Source organism: Rhincodon typus, unplaced genomic scaffold (genome assembly GCF_021869965.1).
Source record: "Rhincodon typus isolate 14 unplaced genomic scaffold, sRhiTyp1.1 hic_rhity00002001, whole genome shotgun sequence".
Classification (NCBI taxonomy): domain Eukaryota; kingdom Metazoa; phylum Chordata; class Chondrichthyes; order Orectolobiformes; family Rhincodontidae; genus Rhincodon; species Rhincodon typus.
In genome coordinates this window covers 6,001-25,000 of record NW_025967639.1, presented here as the reverse complement: position 1 = coordinate 25,000, position 19,000 = coordinate 6,001, and the positions used below count along the sequence as shown (strand labels likewise).

Genomic DNA, 19,000 nt, shown 5'->3' with positions numbered 1-19,000 from the left:
TGTGGGAGTGCAGGTTAATAGTTCCTCGAAAGTGGAATCACAGGTAGATAGTGAAGAAGGCGTTTGGTATGCTTGCCATTGTCGGTCAGTGTATTCAGTATAGGAGTTGGGAGATCACGTTGTGGCTGTACAGGACATTGGTTACGCCACTTTCGGAGGACTGTATGCAGTTCTGGTCTCCCTGCTAAAGGAAGGATGTTGTGAAACTTGAAAGGGTTCAGAAAAGATTTACAAGGATGTTGCCAGGGTTGGAGGGTTTGAGCTATAGGGAGAGGCTGAATAGGCCAGGGCTATTTTCCCTGGAGCATCGGAGGTTGAGGGGTGACCTTATTGAGGTCTATAAAAACATGAGGGGTATGGATAGAGGAAATAGACAATGTCTTTTCCCCAGGGTAGGGAAGTCCAAAACTGGAGGGCATAGTTTTAAGGTGAGAGGGAAAAGATTTCAAATGGATGGAGAGGGTGATTTTTTTCTTTATTCATTCACAGGATGAGGGCATCGCTGGCTAGGCAGCATTTATTGCCCATCCCTAATTGCCCAGAGGGCAGTTCAGAGTCAACCACATTGCTGTGGGTCTGGAGTCACATGTAGGCCAAACCAGTTAAGGATGGCAGTTTCTTTCCTTAAAGGACATTAGTGAAACAGATGGATTTTTCCGACAATGGATTCATGGTCACCATTAGATTCTTAATTCCAGATATTTATTGAATTCGAATTCCACCATCTGCCGTGGTGGGATTTGAACCCACGTCCCCAGAACATTATCTGAGTCTCTGGATTAACAGTCCACCGATAATACCACTAGGCCATCGCTTCCCGCTAATGCTGCGCATATGGAATGAGCTGTCAAAGGACGTGCTGGAGGCTGGTACAATTACAACATTTAAAAGGCATCTGGATGGGTATATGAATTGGAAGGGTTTAGAGGGATATGGCTCAAATGCTGGCAAATGGGACTAGATTAATTTAGGATATTTGGTCAGCATAGACAAAGGGTCTGTTTCCGTGCTGCATATCTCTAGGACTCTTTAATTTTCCAACTATTCATTCATCCTGTGAGCTGCTTGTTGGATCTTGCTGTGCAAACACAGGCCACTGTGTGCACTCAATGATAGCTATACTTAAAAATGAAATCATTGGATGTAAAGGCGACATGAGAAGAAGTAATTGTAGCTTCTGAGATCACAAAGGGCAGTCAAAGGCAATTGAATAAGAACCAAAGACAAACCCACTTTCCAAACCCATGACCACTTCCATTCAACAAAAACAAACTAAAAAGCTGTTCAGAGTCATATCTGACTCAAAACATTAATGCTGTTTCTCTCTCCATAGATGATGCCAAACCTGCCAAGCTTCTCCAGCATTCTCTGTGCTTGCATGGATAACAGCAGCAGATACATGGGAGCATCACCCCTTGCAAGTTCACCTCCAAGCCACTCATCAGTCTTACATTGGAAATATATCACCATTCCTTCACTGGCACTGGGTAAAAACCCCAGATTCTGTCCATGTGTGTGTGCGTGTGCGTGTGCAAGAGAGCATGTACATGCTCATGGGACAGGGACAGGGACAGAGAGAGAGAGCGAGAGAGATGTGGTGGCAGTTAACCAAATGGGCTGCAGTGGTTCAGGAAGACATCTCACCTTCTCAAGGGCAACTAGGAATAGGGCCAACGAATGATGGCCAAGCCAGAGACACTCACACCCCATCAACAAACAGAAAGAAAAATAGATTTTATGAAATCCTTCTCCCTTTTATAAACCAACATCTTGGCAAGTTTCACGAGTACCTACCTGGTTAGGTGTCACCACAGGAGATAGATGCGCCTGAAATGTACTCCTCCGATCTGTGATTGGCTCTCCGTGGGTTATTGGAGGAAGTTGTTCGACTGGAAGTTGATGAAAGAACAACGTGATGAGATACGGGTCAAACCGTATTTCCGTAATCCACCCTGTGTTAGCACAGTCCAAATGGGAGGCATGACAGAATAAATGCTGAGAGGCTTTGAACAGGCCTGACTGCTGAGTCTGGAACTGGTGGGGGTGTACTAATCAAACCTAAGATGCTGTTAAACCTTTAATCAGTTAGATTTTATTTTGTTCAAAAAGCACACAATTATAGACACTCAGTCAATATGGTGTTTTATAAATTCCTACTTTAGAAATAAAACCAATCTGACTCTAAACTAAAACGTAAACAGATTCTAAACAAGGCCTCATGCCTAACATGCATTGTCTGACCTAAAACATCACCTCTTACTTATACTGATAAAACCTGCCATTCACTCAGCATTGTGTCTTGAAAGGAATTCGGGGATTTACATATACTTACTAACCAATTAAAAGCTTCTAACAGATTAAAGATTTAACAGCGTCTTAGGATTGTTTAGTACATCCTCATCAGTGGTGTGACCCTTTGATCTTTTACTCATAAATTCTGCGTCTGATACTACCCCTCTCACTAACACCTGAAGGAGGACTGAGGCTCCGAAAGCTTGTGTTTTAAAATAAACTTGTTGGAATATAAACTGGTGTCATGCGATTTCTGGCCTTATTAATCGGGGTACATGGTACAAGAGCAAGGAGATGATGTTGAACTTGACAGGACACTTGTTAGACCTCAGTTGGAGCATTGCATACAGTTTCAGATGCCAAGTTATAGGAAAGACATAAAGGTATTGGAGAAAGTGCAGAAGTGGTTTACAAGAGCAGTTCCAAGGATAAGAAACTTCAGTGATAAGGATAGATTGAAGAAGCCGGGACTGTTCTCCTTAGTGAGAAGAAAACTGAGATAAGATCTGATAGAGAGGCTTTCAAAGTCATCAGCAGACTGGATGCTATAGATAGGGACAAACAGTTCTGGTTTGTAAAAAGGAACAAGGGATTTATTGGGATAACAAGGTGTGGAGCTGGATGAACACAGCAGGCCAAGCAGCATCAGAGGAGCAGGAAAGCTGATGTTTCGGGCGTAGACCCTTCTTCAGAAATGGGGAGGGGAAGAGGATTCTGAAATAAACAGGGAGAGAGGGGGAGGTGGATAGAAGATGGGTAAGGGAGAAGATAGGTGGAGAGGAGACAGACAGGTCAAAGAGGCAGGGGTGGAGCCAGTAAAGGTGAGTGTAGGTGGGCAGTTAGGGAGGGGATAGGTCAGTCCAGGGAGGACGGACAGGTCAAGAGGGCAGGATGAGGCTAGTAGGTAGGAGATGGGGGTGGGGCTTGAGGTGGGAGGAGGGGATAGATCGGAGGAAGGACAGGTTAGGGAGGCGGAGACGAGCTGGCTGGTTTTGGGATGCGGTAGGGGGAGGGGAGATTTTGAAGCTTGTGAAGTCCACATTGATACCATTCGGCTGCAGGGTTCCCAAACGGAATATGAGGTGCTGTTCCTGCAACATTCAGGTGGCATCGTTGTGGCACTGCAGGAGGCCCAGGATGGACATGTCGTCTGAGGAATGGGAGGGGGCGTTGAAATGGTTCGTGACTGGGAGGTGCAGTTGTTTGTTGCGAACCGAGTGTAGGTGTTCCGCAAAGTGGTCCCCAAGCCTCCGCTTGGTTTCCCCGATGTAGAGGTAGCCACATCTGGAACAGCGGATACAGTATACCACATTAGCAGATATGTAGGTGAACATCTGCTTGATGTGGAAGGTCTTCATGTGGCCTGGGACGGGGGTGAGGGGGGAGGTATAGTGGCAGGTGTAGCACTTCCTGTGGTTGCAGGGAAAAGTGCCGCGTGCGGTGGGGCTGGAAGGGAGTGTGGAGCGGACAAGGGAGTCACGGAGAGCGTGGTCCCTCCGGAAAGCAGATAAGAGTGGGAAGGGAAAAATGTCTTTGGTGGTGGGGTCGGATTGCAGATGGCGGAAGTGTCAGAGGATGATGCGTTGGATCCGGAGGTTGGTGAGGTGGTACGTGAGGATGAGGGGGATTCTGTTTTGGTTGTTATTGCGGGGAGGGAGTCTGAGGGATGAGTTGCAGGAAATGCGGGAGACACGGTCGAGGGCGTTCTCGACCACTGAGGGGGGCAAGTAGCGGTCCTTGAAAACGATGTATGGGAGTGGAATGCCTCATCCTGGGAGCAGATACGGCGGAGGCGAAGGAATTGGGAATAGGGGATGGTATTTTTGCAGGAAGGTGGGTGGGAGGAGGTGTATTCTAGAATTCAGAAGGGATTTAATGGTTTCAGCAAAAGAAGCACTGAAGTGTGAAAAAATCTTTTTCACCGAGCGAGTAGTTAGGGTTTGGAATGCAATGCCTGGAAATGTGGTGAAGGCAGGTTCAACTAAGGCATTCAGGATATTGGATGATTATTTGGATAGAAATGGGGCGCAGGGATATGGGGAAAAGGCAGGAGATTGGCACCAGGTAATGAGACTTGTTTGAAGGGCCACTGAGGGGATGATGGGCCAAATGGTCTCTTTCTGCACCATAAGAATTCAGTGATCTTTCTTTATTCCTTCACGGGAGGTGTTGTCACTGGCAAGGGCCAGCATTTGTTCTCCATCCCTAATTGCCCTGGAACTGAATTGCTTTCTGGACTATCTCAGAGGGCAGTTAACGGTCAACCATATTCCTTCTTATTTTGCAGCCTCTTGTGTCAAAGGGCTTCTGAAAATCCAAATAGATCACGCCCACTGGCTCTCCTTTGTCTAACTTGCTCATTACCTCCTCAGTCTAACAGATTTGTCAGGTATGACTCATCTTGACAAAGCCATGCCGACTCAGCTGTATTTTACCATGCACTCCCAACTACCCTGCAATCTTATCCTTAATAATGGACTCTGAAAGCTTACCAAAGACTGAGATCAGACTAACCAACTTATAGTTTCCTGTCTTCTGCTTCCTTCCCTTCTTAAACAGGGGTGCTACATTTTCTAGGCCTCTGGACCCTCCCTGACTCCAGTGATTCCTGAAAGATCACCACCAATGCATCTACAACCTCCTCAGCTTTCTCCTTCAGCGCTGCTTTTCAAACTGGAGACCTGTGACCATTGTGTGCCGCAAGGATCAGTGTTGGGTCCACTTCTTTTTGACATTTATTTACGAGCCTGGGTCTCTAGATGCCTTGTCCAGTGACCTATTATTGCTAAATCACCAGTCGCTGAAGGTAAGCATGCAGGTGTAGTAGGCAGTAAAAGAAGGCAAACGGTATGTTGCAAGAGGTTTCGAGGACAGGAGCAGGGATGTGTTGTTGCAGTTGTACAGGGTCTTGGTGAGACCACACCTGGAATATTGTGTGCAGTTTGGGTCTCCTTTTCTGAGGAAGGATGCTCTTGCTCTCGAGGGAGTGCAGCAAAAGTTTACCAGGCTGATTCCAGGGATGGCAGGTCTGACGTAGGAGGAGAGTTTGACTAGGTTAGAATTGGTTTTGCTGGAGTTCAGATAAATGAGGCGGGGGATCTCATAGAGACTTATAAAAGTCTAACAGGACTGGACAGGGTAGATGCAGGGAGGGTGTTCCCGATGGTGGGGTTGTCCAGAACCAGGGGTCACAGTCTGAGGATTCGGGGTAGACCATTTAGGATGGAGATGAGGAGACATTTCTTCACCCAAAGAGTGGTGAGCCTGTGTAATTCATTACCACAGGAAGTAGTTGATGCCAAAACACTGAATGTATTCAAGAGGCAACTGGATATGGCATTTGGGGAGAATGGGATCAAAGGTTATGGGGAGAAAGCAGGATTAGGCTGTTGAATTGGACGATCAGCCATGATCCTGAAGGATGGCGGAGCAGGCTCGAAGGAGCAGGAGGAGGCCATTTGGCCCTTTCTTCTATGTTTCTATGGTTCGGCCACTTTTGGAATACTGTGTTCAATTCTGGTCTCCCTGCCATAGGAAAGATGCCGTGAAACTTGAAAGGGTTCAGAAAGGATTTACAAGGATGTTGCTGGGCGTGGAGGGCTTGAACTAGAGGAAGAGGCTGAATAGGCTGGGGCTATTTTCCTGGCGTGTCACAGGCTGAGGGGTGACCTTATTGAGGTTTATAAAATCACGAGGGGCATGGATAGCGTAAATAGACAAAGTATTTTCTCTGGGGTGGGGAAGTCCAAAACTAGAGGGCATAGTTTTAAGGTGAGAGGGGAAAGATTTAAAAGGGACCTAAGAGGCAATATTTTCATGCAGATGGTGGTGCATGTATGGAATGAACTGTCAGAGGAAGCGGTGGAGGCTGGTACAATTACAACATTTAAAAGTCATCTGGATGGGTACATCCACAGGAAGAGTTTAGAGGGATATGGGCCCAATGTTGGCAAACGGGACTTGATTAATTTAGGACATCTGGTCGGCATGGACGTGTTAGACCAAAGGGTCTATTTCTGTTACATTGCTATAAGTCTGTAGTCCTTCTGGTCTGTGTGATTTATCCACATTCAGACCTTTCAGCTTTCCCAGCACCTTCTCCTTAGTGATGGCCACTACACTAATCTCTACCCCCTGGCTCTCATGAAGTGCTGGTATGCTGCTGGTGTCTTCCACTGTGAAAACTGAAGTACCAATTCAGTTCCTCCACCATTTTTTTGTTCTCAGTTTCTACTTCTCCAGCCTCATTTTCCAGCAGTACAATGTCCACTCTTGCCTCTCTCTCACCTTTTAGATATCTTAAAAAAAAACTCTTACTACTGTATCTTGTTTTGTATTATTAGCTAGCTTACCTTCATATTTCATCTTCTCCCCTTATTGCTTTTTTCATTGTCTTCACTGGTTTTTAAAGTTTTCCCAATCCTCTGGCTTCCCACTAACCTTCACCACATTTGGGTGCTTCTCTTATTGCTTTTATGCTGTCCCTGACTTCCCTTGTCAGCCATGATTGCCTCATTCTCCCTTAGAATGATGATACTATGGTTTTAAGAGGTGTATTTTGTCCTTTTTAAATGAAGAAAGGTTGAGAGAGACGACAAGCACTCTCAAACAATTTGTGAAGCCCTGTTTGCTACTCACTTCTCTGAAGCTCCCTGATATTTTGCTCCATTAAAAGGTGTTATATAACGCAAATTTTCATTGTTGAATGTGTTTTATTATAGTCCTGCTTATTCAGTAAGAAAATGGGTTTCTTTGTAGCTTACCTTCTGAGCTTTCAGGAAAGTCTACATCCACTGCAACTTGCTGAGGTGGCTGACACACAATTAAATAATCATCTTGATCATTCACTTCAGCCTCTTCTGTTGTTTTCCGTATTTCAGGAACTGTCAGAAACAATGAGATAAAATCTACACTTTAAAAAGACAATGTCCCGCTTACATCTTGCAAGAGCTGATGAGCACTTTAAATTTAAACACAAAATCCAGGTTATTGTTCCTTTCCTTTCAAGCCCAGACGTCTTAGTTCAAATATTCACACTCTCCTTCACCACCAGACAATCTTAAAAAGTTTGAGTCCCTAGACTTCTCTCAAAACCCAGATTTTCGGAAAGGATCCTGCATTCTGCCTGCAAAGTGAATAAGTTCCCAGTGGATAAGAATTCAGATTGCCGCAGTTCACTGCATCCAAGCTCCTAAGGTAAGTCATTCTGTCAGGGCAGAAAGTGACCTACTGATACAAATGCAAAGTGCTGGAGAAACTCAACAGGTCTGGCAGCATCTATGGAGAGAAACAGAGTTAACGTTTCAAGTCTGGCATAACTGTTCTTCAGGTCTGATGTGGCAGAGGCACATTCCGGTCCGGATTTCCAAGAGGGAACTGAGTAAACACCAGGAGGGGAAAATGTCACAGGACTGCGGGAAAGGGTCAGGTAGTGGGACACACTTGGGGAGAGCTGGCAGGGACACAATGGGCCAAATGGCCTCCTTCTGGTCTGTTACCATTCTATGATTATCAAAATACTTTCTGCACACTGAATTACTTATTAAGTGAGTGATTTAGAAAGTCGGTATACGCTTGCATGTACACAAACATATACATATGCATATCATTTATATCCCTATCACATTTATATATGTCCTAATTTTAAAAACTTCTTCCATGGGATGTGTGTTGCTGGCAAGACCAGCATTTGTTGCCCACCCACAACTGCCCCTTGAATTTAGTGGCTCGCTCAGCCGTTGCAGAGGATAGTTGAGAGGTGATTGATGTGTATGTGATTATGGTGGCAGTGGTAGTTATGTTGGTGCAGACTAGATGGGCTGAAGGGCCTTTTCTGCACTGTATGAATCTATGACGTTGACTACATTGCTGTGGGTCTGGCGTCACATGTAGATCAGACCAGGTGAGGACAGGCAGATTTCCTTCCCTAAAGGGCATGATTGAGGTGTATAAGATTATGAAGGGTATGGACAGGTGAAGTGAGGGCAGCTGTTCCCCTTAGATGAGGGGTCAATCATGAGAGGTCATTGTTTAGGGTAAGGGCCAGGAGATTCGAAGGGGATTTGGGAAAAATCTTTTTCACAGAGCGGGTGGTGGGAATCTGGAATGCACTGCCTAGGAAGATACCGGAGGCTGGAAATCCTGTAATCTTTAAAAAATATTTGGATGAGCACTTTAAATATCATAACATTCAAGGATATAGGACAAGTGCAGGAAATTGGGATTAGTCCACTTTTGGTGGCAGTTACGTTGGTGCAGACTCAATGGGCAGAAGGGCCTTTTCTATGCTGTATGAATCTACGAATCTATGAGAGTCGACCACATCGCTCTGGATCTGGAGTCACATATAGGTCAGACCAGGTAAGGACGGCAGATTTCCTTCCCTGAAGGACATTTGTGAACCAGATGGATTTTTACGATAATCTACAGTGCCTTCATGGTCACCATCGCTAATTTATTAACTAAATTTAAATTCCACCAGTGGTTGTGGTGGGATTTGAACCCATGTCTCCAGAGAGTATGTGGGTAACTATTCCAGTGACAATAACACTGCTTACCATCTTCCCAATACCTATAACATTCAAGATATGTGCACACACTGGAATATATAAATCATACATGGTCTAACCTGCCAGTGACAAAAGCAGGTCAATTCCTGTAAATTCCAGAATGTTTATCCTCTCAAGCATGATTTCTGGCTTGTTTGTATTATTATGAGGCCCTGTTATTGTATAGTCATAACTCATGCTGCTTGTAAAAGGAGAGGTTTGCTTCAAACCAATTCCCAGTAATCAGTAAAAAAACACAACAGGATACGGGGATTACCTGCATCAGCTGACTGGGATTTCAGGAGGAGAAAGTCTCGAATTTTTCCCACCCACAGGAACAGTATGCATTCTCCCAAGTTCTGTCTGAAATACATTAATTAAATGAAAACATTCAGCCATCCCAGGTACGACTTATTATCAAACTGAAAGTTTATTGTAGAATCATAGAACAATACAGTACAGGAGGCCATTTGGTCCATCAGTGTTTGCAATTTAATTTTTTTTAGCTGCTTGGAATGCTGATTATTTCTCTAACCTAGCATTATCACAGTGGGGGACTTGTAAAGTCACAGTTTGATTGAGAGCCAGAACTGGCAATAAGAAATTAGTGTCTTTTTGATAAGGGGCTGCAAATACAACTTCATAACTTCAGAACTGATTAAGTGCTTCCAGTTGGATTAAGTACTTGAAGCGCATTTGCTGGAAAAAAAAGACATTTTGACCAAGCTTTTGATTAGGATAATTCACAAGAATACAAATGTAAATTAATACTGTATGACAGAAGAGTTACTGATCAGTGGATTCCAATTTGTAGAGGTGGTGCCACAGGGAATGTACCAGTTAATGACAATTGACAATTAACCACCAAGTATTATGTAAATTTTAAACCAGGTATGTTGACTCTGATTGGTCAAGATGTTTCCCTGAGAAATGAACCAGTGAATGACTGTCACCTATTTTTTAGAATTGAAATAGGCTCAGGGTGTGTACCTTTTTTGTCTATCAGTAAAAAAAAGGTCCTATATACTAACATATGTAGCTTCCAGTTCACACAGCATGTAACACCACAAGCCAGACTAATGGCTCTAAATTGGTTGTCAGTGTAATTCTTTGTACAGTCGGGATTATCCAGCAAAAGCTGTCTGTGTTGCAGGGGTGAGTACAGGTATTTCTGCTATAACGCATGTGTCATTAACGCAAATTGGCTATAACACGATTGATGAATAGTGGGCGCTATTTGGATAACACAAACTTTCTGCTGTACAAATATAGCAATTCCCCTATAACGCAATTTTCTACAGCAATTTCCTATAGCGCAAGGTACAACAAAAACGCAACTATCGCGTTACAGTCTTTGGGACATAAATCCCAACATACCGGGCATCACGTTGACATGGAAATTCATATACTGCATTTGTGTATTGGGCAGAATGTCTTTCTGGCTCGATGGCAGCACCATCAGTGGTGAACACCACTTTTGTCGCTGCTACAAAGTGGCAGCACGAAACAGCTAGTGTCACATGCTGCTCAAACCTTTTAGATACCTTACCCAGCCAATGTAATGGGAGGTAGACTTTTCAGGATCTAAAAGGTGATAGCCTTAAGCTCATTCATGGTTGCACTTGTCAAACAATCAGCACACGCCTATCATTCAGTGCTAATATTGATTTTATCTTTAAACTGGCATTCTTGCTAATTGTCCTGACGAGTGCAAGACAAAAAAATGTCTTCTTTCAGAAACACTCAGGTTTTGTACCACCAAATAACTATTTGTATCCTTTAAGGGGTATAAAGTGTTATCAATGAGAATTCTGTTTTTAAATGTAGTGATATCTGCAGTAGGCACTTAGAAATTTATTTTATTTTTCTTATCATGACTCCCAAGGTCTGCCCATGTCGGTACAAGGTAAGTTACCACTGAAGTTGTAAGGGAAAAGGATGATGGGTGGGATGAACGGACTGGTGTGAGTTGGCATTGTTTTAACATAGGGACATTAAAGGGCATGTACTGACATGGGGTTTATGAGGGCTCATGGAGGGGAAGTTGAGTGGGCTGCTTTAGAGGCTAGAAGGGGCCATTGCAATGTGTAGAGGTGTATTCTTTGCCATGATTTGACATGGATGAGGGAGTCAGGAGGTGAGTGGGGAGGTAGTATGAAAGGAATAAAGCTTCCTTGCCATTGAGGAATGGCCCTTTAAGGAGCCGAGCAGCACCCACACCCCCCACCCTCCCATTCCGTGGCTTTGTCTGAAGCCTCTCCCTGCGGGGTGAGGGCCTAAATTCAGCCATAACTCACCACCCACCTCCGGGATCAAGATTCAAAGATTTAGGTCACGATCTCGAGTCGGGTGTGTAGAATTGGAAATTTTCGAAACCCACGGTGAGCATCCAGCACCTACAGATCATTTCCACTACCACCACCCACCCCCACCCCCTACCCCGCAAAACTGGGGAATCTGAAACATGGCAGGGAGGTGAGGGGCACTGTTTATTTTGAGAAAAAGTTACTTCAAACAGGGTGTAGTAAATCATTGGAATTCTCTTCCCAAGAGTCTTGTCAATGTTCCAATGTTGAGTTTATTCGAGAGAATTCAATAGGTCTTTCATCTCAGGGAATGAGGGGCTATGGACAATGCAGGAGATGAGACAGCACATCAGTAGGGGAGGCAGTCAAGACAAAGTCTAATGTTCTCATGGACATGCGTTCCAATCTCTCCATGGCACAAGGCAAAATATGATCTTTGTTTAAAAAAAGCTATTTTAACAGTGACATCTGTTGTAAAATCCTTTACGGAAGGAAATCTGCTGTCCTTACCTGGTATGGCCTACATTTGACTCCAGACCCATAGCAATGGGGTTGAGTCTTAAATGGTCGGAACAACCCCACTCATTTCAAGGGTCATGCCAGTGACATCCACATTTTATGAAAGAATAAATGCTGTATACATTTTTTAAAAATGCAAATTGTGTTACTGATTCCTACAATACACAAACGTGGTTATTTGTAGACAAGAGGAACTTAATTTGAAATTATCTGACCAACTCACAGATAGATTTCCTCCAAGCTGTTCGAAAGATCTGTTCGTTCTTGCCCTCTCAGCCATGATGCACTAAAATCAAATGAAAAAAATCAAAACGTTTAATGCCCCTAAAGAAAACACAATTGTTTATTTGATTCAATATAACAAAGATATTAAAATGAATGCTACTTTCTTTCTAAGTATAACAAGCAATTAGAAAGACAAATGGTCTATTTCTGAGCTCATTTTCCACCTCCAGTCTCCCAACCAATCAGAAAAGCTCTGCTGGTTGGAGCACCACAGTCACATCCTCAAACCATTTGTTCTGAAAGTTAGCTCAAGATCTATTCAAACTCTCCCAATAATTGCCTGATCCTCAGCTTGCTCTAGATCATCATTTTTTTCCCCTCAGAAAAAAAAATGTTTTTTTCTTGATGAATAGTTTGCAGTACGAGGTTCAATTTGGTTCTTGGAATCATAGAATTGCTACAGTGTGGAAGCAGGTCATTTGACCCGTCAAGCCCACACTGACCCTCTGAACAGCATCCCATCCAGACCGACACCCCTACCCTATCCCTGTAAACCTGCACTCACCATGACTAATCCACCGAGCCTGAACATCCCTGGACACTATGGACAATTTAGCACAGCCAATCCACCTTTGGACTGTGGGAAGAAACTGGAGCACCCGGAGGAAACCCAAGCAGACATGGGGAGAATGTGCAAACTCCACGCAGATGACACCCGAGGGTGGAATTGAACCTGGGTCCCTGGCGCTGTGAGGCAGCAGTGCTAACCACTGAGCAACCATGCCACCCGTAGTTAATTAAGACTGGTTGCAAAGCAGAAATTTTACTGCACAGGTATTCTTCTGATTGAGATTGTGTATTGTCTTTCCCAGTCCAACACTTTCGGAGGCTTGTCACATGACAGCAGATAGACCAGGGCTCTAAGTCCTACCTTGGCCACACAGCAAAATGTTCCTCCCTAGAAACAGGAGAGCTGAGCCAGGAAGATATTTTCTTTCAGCTGGATTTTCCCAACTGCTCCAATCAATATCTGAAGCAGAAAGTGGAACCAGGCAAGGGGAGCTCCAGGAAACAAGCAGTTTTCACAAGACATGTGACTACTGAGAAATACCTTTTTGAAAATAATTCTGACATCATTGACAGATTTAAAGGAATAAAAACACAATTCAGCTATTCCCAATTCTCCAAACTCGAGTCCATAAAACTAGTATGCATAAAGCCTTCACAACAATAACAATCATTAGTGTTTCTGCTCGATTCCAAATAATGGGTGGATGGTCATCGCACTTTCCCCAAGACTTAGCACCTTCCTGTCTAACCCTGCAAAACCAATCCCACCTGCCACCCGTGGTGCCAACAGTGAAAAGGGCAACTTCTGCCACTGCAGAGTCACCAAAATCAACCTTTGTGTTTCCAGGTGCTGTGGTGTTCCAGTCATTTCATTGCTCATCTAGAACTATGTCTGCACGTCTTAATTTCTGTCAGTGCCTGTTAACGTCTTCAACAGAGGACATAAATGATTGCAAACATTCAACGACTTGGGTTAAAGATGGGATTAGAAATGCTGAAAAGAGAGAGACGTTGCCAAAGCCAACAGAACATCTGTCATTAGCTGTGATTCTGCAATTGGACAGCACTCGCTGAACAATCCAGAGTGCATTATAGCTGTACTAACAACCAATTTTTGATCATCAATTAGGTTGGCACCATGAATTGTGCACACGTGCTAGAGTCAACCTGCATTCATACACAGGGCCCTGTTCACCACAAACAAAAGGCATGTGTTTGAGCCTTGCACCTTGTTCACATTACCCGGCAGCTTCAGGAGTTAATGATTCCCTGCTGCTTTCTCAGTGACAATGACTCAGCCAGCCAGAGTCAACTTGCCAGCCAATCAGGAGCCTCTCTTTCCTGCAGTACAAATAGTGATTGTTTGAAATCTGGCATCTTGTGTTTGTCCTGAAGACTGCAAGATAGAAAGCTTCAGGAACAAGTCTCTATTTCAGAGAGAGTCGAGGTTATAAATACACAAAGGAAGCTTATTGCTTACTTTAACTGATAGACAGGTGGAGCAGATGAGGGGTATTCTGGAGGAAGTATCACCTAGACAGCAAAGAACGTAAAGCGATTAGACAGATTGATTTTACATAGAATCACGTGAAATCTACAACATAACATTTGATCTAACTGGTCAACATCAATGTCTGTGCTTCAACAGAGCCTTGTTCCATCATTCCCCATTTCCCATAAACTTTGATTCCTTTCTCCCTCATGTGTTTAACCAACTCCCCAGTTAATGCATTCGTACTATATGTGGGTTGAGAGGCAATTTGATGGATGCGATTGGGATCATGGGGGTTGGGTGTGTATCTAGATATACCCAATGGAGGCTGAATAGTTACATTCTCTGCTGTTACCAGCTGTTGTCAGTATTAATGGAGTAAAACCATAAAGTAATTGGAGCAGATTATTTGGCTTACTCCGCCATTTAATTTGATAATGGCTAACATTTAGGCTTTAACATCACTATCATGTCCACTCCTATGATTCTCTGGGAGACCTAAATTCTGTGTATCTCAGCCTGAAATATATTCTGTGAAGTCAGCATGTAACAGAAGCCTGGCCTGCAATGCAGTTTTGCTGTTGCATGGTAAGTATGGAGTACAGAAGGCAGCAATTTGAGCACCTACTATACCTGTAAACAAATAGTCCATTTGGGATGTTCTAATTCATCCACAACTCGAATACAAAATATCCTGGCAGCCTCGTCAATGACACACCACTCATCTTCATAGATGGATGACAGCGCTTCAATCTCATCGATCTGATGGAGAAAAGAACTGTATTCTGAATATCCACCACGTCATTCAAACATTTTTTGTACTGCAGTTTGCAAGCTAACCATTGAACTGAACAGGCTAAAGTTCTTTTTAAACCAACTTTTCTATCAATATACATCGGCTTTATTGAGTCTCAGAAGCACAGATATTCCTTCAGTGTCACTGGGTCAAAGTCCTGGAATTCCCTTCCTAAGGGCATTGTGGACCTACCTATGGACTGCAGTGGTTCAAGAAGGCAGCTCACCCCCACCCTTTCAAGGGGCAACTAGGGACGGGTATTAAACGCTGACCAAGCCATTGACACCTATGTCCTGTGAACGAATAAAAATAAAAGGCAATGTAACTGGTTTGTAGGAATATGGGCTCAAATCCCATCACTGCAGCTGGCGTGATTATTGTGGGAATAAAAAACCCATTTGGTTCACTAAGGTCCTTCAGGGAAAGAAACTAGCCAAACCTACGTGGTCTGGTCCACACGTGAATCCAGATCCATGGCAATGTGGTTGACTCTTAACTGCCCTCTGAAATTGCTCTAGAAAACCTCTCAGTTCAAGGGCAGTAACAGACAGGAAACAAACGTCGGCCCAGCCAGTGTGGCCATATTCCATGAAAGCATTTATTTTTCATATTGCCCCAGCTTTGGCGAGAGTTAGACTCACACGTATTTTAGGATTGTAACTTACTGTTACGTCCACAAAGTTGCTGGGCATATGAGCTCACAACAGTGAAGTGAACGACCATGGTCCATGGAATAACAGGACTCACAGTCTAGTTCCTGGACCAGAGAAGAATGACCCAGAAAGTAACCAGGATTTTTTTTATTCATGTATGGTATGTGAGAGTCACTGGCAATACCTATTTTTGTTGCCTATGCCTAATTATCCCTTGAACTGAGTGGCCTCCTCAGCCACTTCAGAGAGCAATTAAGAGGTATCCTCATTGTATGGGTCTGGAGTCACATGTAGTCTAGACCGGCCATGATGGCCGTTTTCTTCCCTAAAGGACACTAATGAACCAGACAGGCTTTTGCAACAATTGGCAGTGGTTACACTATTAGACTAGCTTTTTTAATTCCAGATTTTTATTTAATTCAAATTTCACCATTTGCCATGGTGAGATTCAAACCACAACCCTAGCGGCACGGTGACTCAGTGGTCAGCACTACTGTGTCACAGCACCAGGGAACCGGGTTCGATTCCACCCTTGGGCAACTATCTGTGTGAAGTTTGCACATCCTCCCTGTGTCTGCGTGGCTTTCCTCCTGGTGCTCCGGTTCCCTTCCACAGTCAAAAGATATGCAGGCTAGGTGGATTGGCCATGCTAAATTACCCGTAGTGTTCAGGGACGTGTAGCTTAGGTGGGTTATTGGGGGATGGGTCTGGGTGGGATGTTCTGAGGGTCGGTGTGGAGTTGTTGGGCCAAAGAGCCTGTTTCCATACTGTAGGGATTCTATGATCAAGATAAACCAGGTCTGAAATTATCACCCAGTGATATTACAACTATGTCACCACTAAGAGATAGTCAACTTTCCTGCTCCTCTGATGCTGCCTGGCCTGCTGTGTTCCTCCAGCTTCACACTGTGTTATCTATGTCACCACTACCTCCCCTAAACAGAGTTAAATAAAATTAAGCAATAGACAAAAAGGGGAAAAAAAAGGGAAAGTTTCGATAAAGAAAAAACAGCGAAACGAAAAGCAAGAAAAAAATTAATGTATGATTTAACTTTTTTAAAACCTCTGATAATTTACTAGCCGAAAGAATGAGTCTCCAAGTTTTTTGGCACCAGAGAAGTTACTTGATCCTCTGATGTAGAGTTATACAGCACAGAAACAGACTTTTCAGTCCAACTTGCCCATGTCAACCAGATATCCTAAACTGAACCAGTCCCATTTGCCAGCATTTGGCCCATATCCCTCTAAACCCTTCCTATTCATATACCTATCCAGATGCCTTTTGGTTATAATCACCATACTGTTAAAAGGGTACATATAATCTTAATTACCTGACTTAATGTTCTGTGCCACATCTAATGTGAAATTAATTTGCTGCTAATAAATGAACTTGCAAAGGTTGAGTGCCAAAAAACCAACAACAAATTGGCACAAATATCTAGCCACTGAATACAGCTTCCTTGTCAAACGTGGCTAGTCAATTTGGGAATTAACAACAAAGCTCAGCAAATTCTAAATATTTCATGATTTCACATTTTCCCTACTTAAAATCTCCCATCCCGTTCAAACACTCTGCCAGCTTCCATGTTCATAAGCAGTGCAATCTCATGGATCTGAGAAGTTTTTATTCAGTGTGCACCACATAGAGTGTTAGCTGTGACTCAGTGCAGAGCAGTCATATGTCTCAGTCAGAATGTGTTCGAGCCCCACTAACATCACAGAAGCCTTGACTGATATTCCAAATATTGCATTGCGAGAAGGTCAGTATTGATAGGAAGGCAGTGGTGTAATGGTAATGTTGCCAGACTACACAACCTAGGCTAAGGTCCTACAGGCAGGGGCTCAAATTCCACCACGGCAGGTGGTACAATTTGAATTCAAAGTACTGATATTAAGAATTAGTCTAATAGTGTCAACTGTAACAATAAAACCAGTCAGATGCCATTAAAAATACACCATTGTCATACTGTACCAGTACCAGTAATGAGTTTGACTCTTAATTATCCTGTGGACAATTCAGTACAAGTGCTAAATGCACATCCCATGAATGAATAATGAAAAAAAAAAGCCCCTTGACCTTGCTCTGCCTATGAATATGATCATGGCTGATTTCCATATTCTTCCCTACCCTCTATATCACTTTGCCCCCTCATTTATCAAGAATCTATACATCTTTGCATTGACAATTTATAAGATTATCTTTTAATAGTATAACATTATCAAATATTATTTAATTAATAATACCTTATAAATGAGAGGAGTGGGAGGCAATGGCCTAGTGGTATTATTTGCTAGATTATTAATCCAGGGACCCAGGTTTAAATGCTGCCATAACAGATAGTAGTTTTTTAAAAAACTTATTTATCGTTATGTACATTTTGTTACAAAATACAGTGAAAAGTGTTGTATAGGATCACCCCTCTCCAATGCCATCTTAAAACACAGAAAAATAAATCAAAACACAGAATATAAAGGCAGAACAAAGAAGAAAGAAAGAAAAAACTTGCATCCAATAAAAATCCAGATTTAAGAGTCTAATAAAACTATTGGAAGAAAGAAAAGCCACTTGATTCACTAATGGCCTTTAAGGAGAGAAATCTGTTATCCAGACCTGGTCTAGCCTACATGTGACTCCAGCTCCATAGCAATGTGGTTGACTCCTAACTGTCTCTGAGCAATTAGGGATGGATTACACACTGACACCCACACCCTGTGAATGAGTGAAAGTAAAACTGACTACCTTTTCAGAAAGCGGCTTTAAGACTCAGGTGCCTCTCTGAGAACAGCATTTCTCCTCACAAACGCAAGCCTTTATTTTGATTTAAGCTGTCCTGACTTTCCCACCCCAAAACGTGACTGACTCACTTGTTTCTGGAGGTTTTCTTCCTCACTTTGCTCCATTCACTCACTCACTCAGAGACCATTGAGTCACTGCCTCCAGGTCCACCCCCGCCGCTCTAAGCTTCGTGACAAGTGGCCCAGCACAGCCACTTCCGCAGATACTGCGCGTGCGCCACTCATGGCCCCGCCCCCTCCCTGTCAGCAGATAGAACGTATTCACAACGCGTCATAGGTCACAACCTCACCGGCCGACAACTTCCGCCTGCGCACTGGCAGCTAAATCAGCGGATTGACCCTGTGCCTTGTGGCTGGCACCTGCAGACCTACTTCAGTTCTCATTCCGACCACTTACCTGCTCCTGGCTTCTCCGAGTGAGCACATACTTGTTTTATTTTACATCTGGGATTCAAATTAAGTCAAAGTTTGACCGAGGAGGTCGCCCATTTAGGATAAGAGATGAGGAATTCCTTCTCTCAGAGGATGGCGAATCTGCGGAATGCCTTACCACAGACGCTGGATCGTTAAGTATATTCAAGTCTGCGGTAGATAGTTTTGATCAGTAATGGTATCAAGGGTTATAAAGATCAAGGCAGGAAATTTTTCTGAAGGAGGGTCTAGGCCCGAAACCTCAGCCTTCCTGCTCCTTTGATGCTGCTTGGCCTGCTGTGTTCATCCAGCTCTACACCTTGTTATCTCAGGAAAGTGGAGTTTTATTTTAAGTTATGGCACATGGGCCTCACTGGCTACTGCCAACATTT

The 19,000-nt window shown here is 43.6% G+C and overlaps 1 protein-coding gene across 1 annotated transcript; it reads right to left on the bottom strand.

The window, feature by feature from the left end:
• Positions 1 to 1,794: 1,794 nt before the first annotated feature.
• LOC109920581 (protein IMPACT-like) lies at positions 1,795 to 18,408 on the bottom strand (the record flags this gene model as incomplete). The annotated part of the gene is made up of 7 exons (XM_048592902.1): positions 18,267 to 18,408; positions 14,586 to 14,714; positions 13,941 to 13,993; positions 11,889 to 11,951; positions 9,118 to 9,203; positions 7,056 to 7,175; positions 1,795 to 1,889 (listed from the first exon to the last, which is right to left on the bottom strand). Coding segments are annotated over exons 1-7 (582 nt in total), but the record flags the coding sequence as incomplete, so codon positions are not given.
• Between the last annotated feature and the right edge of the window lie 592 nt (positions 18,409 to 19,000).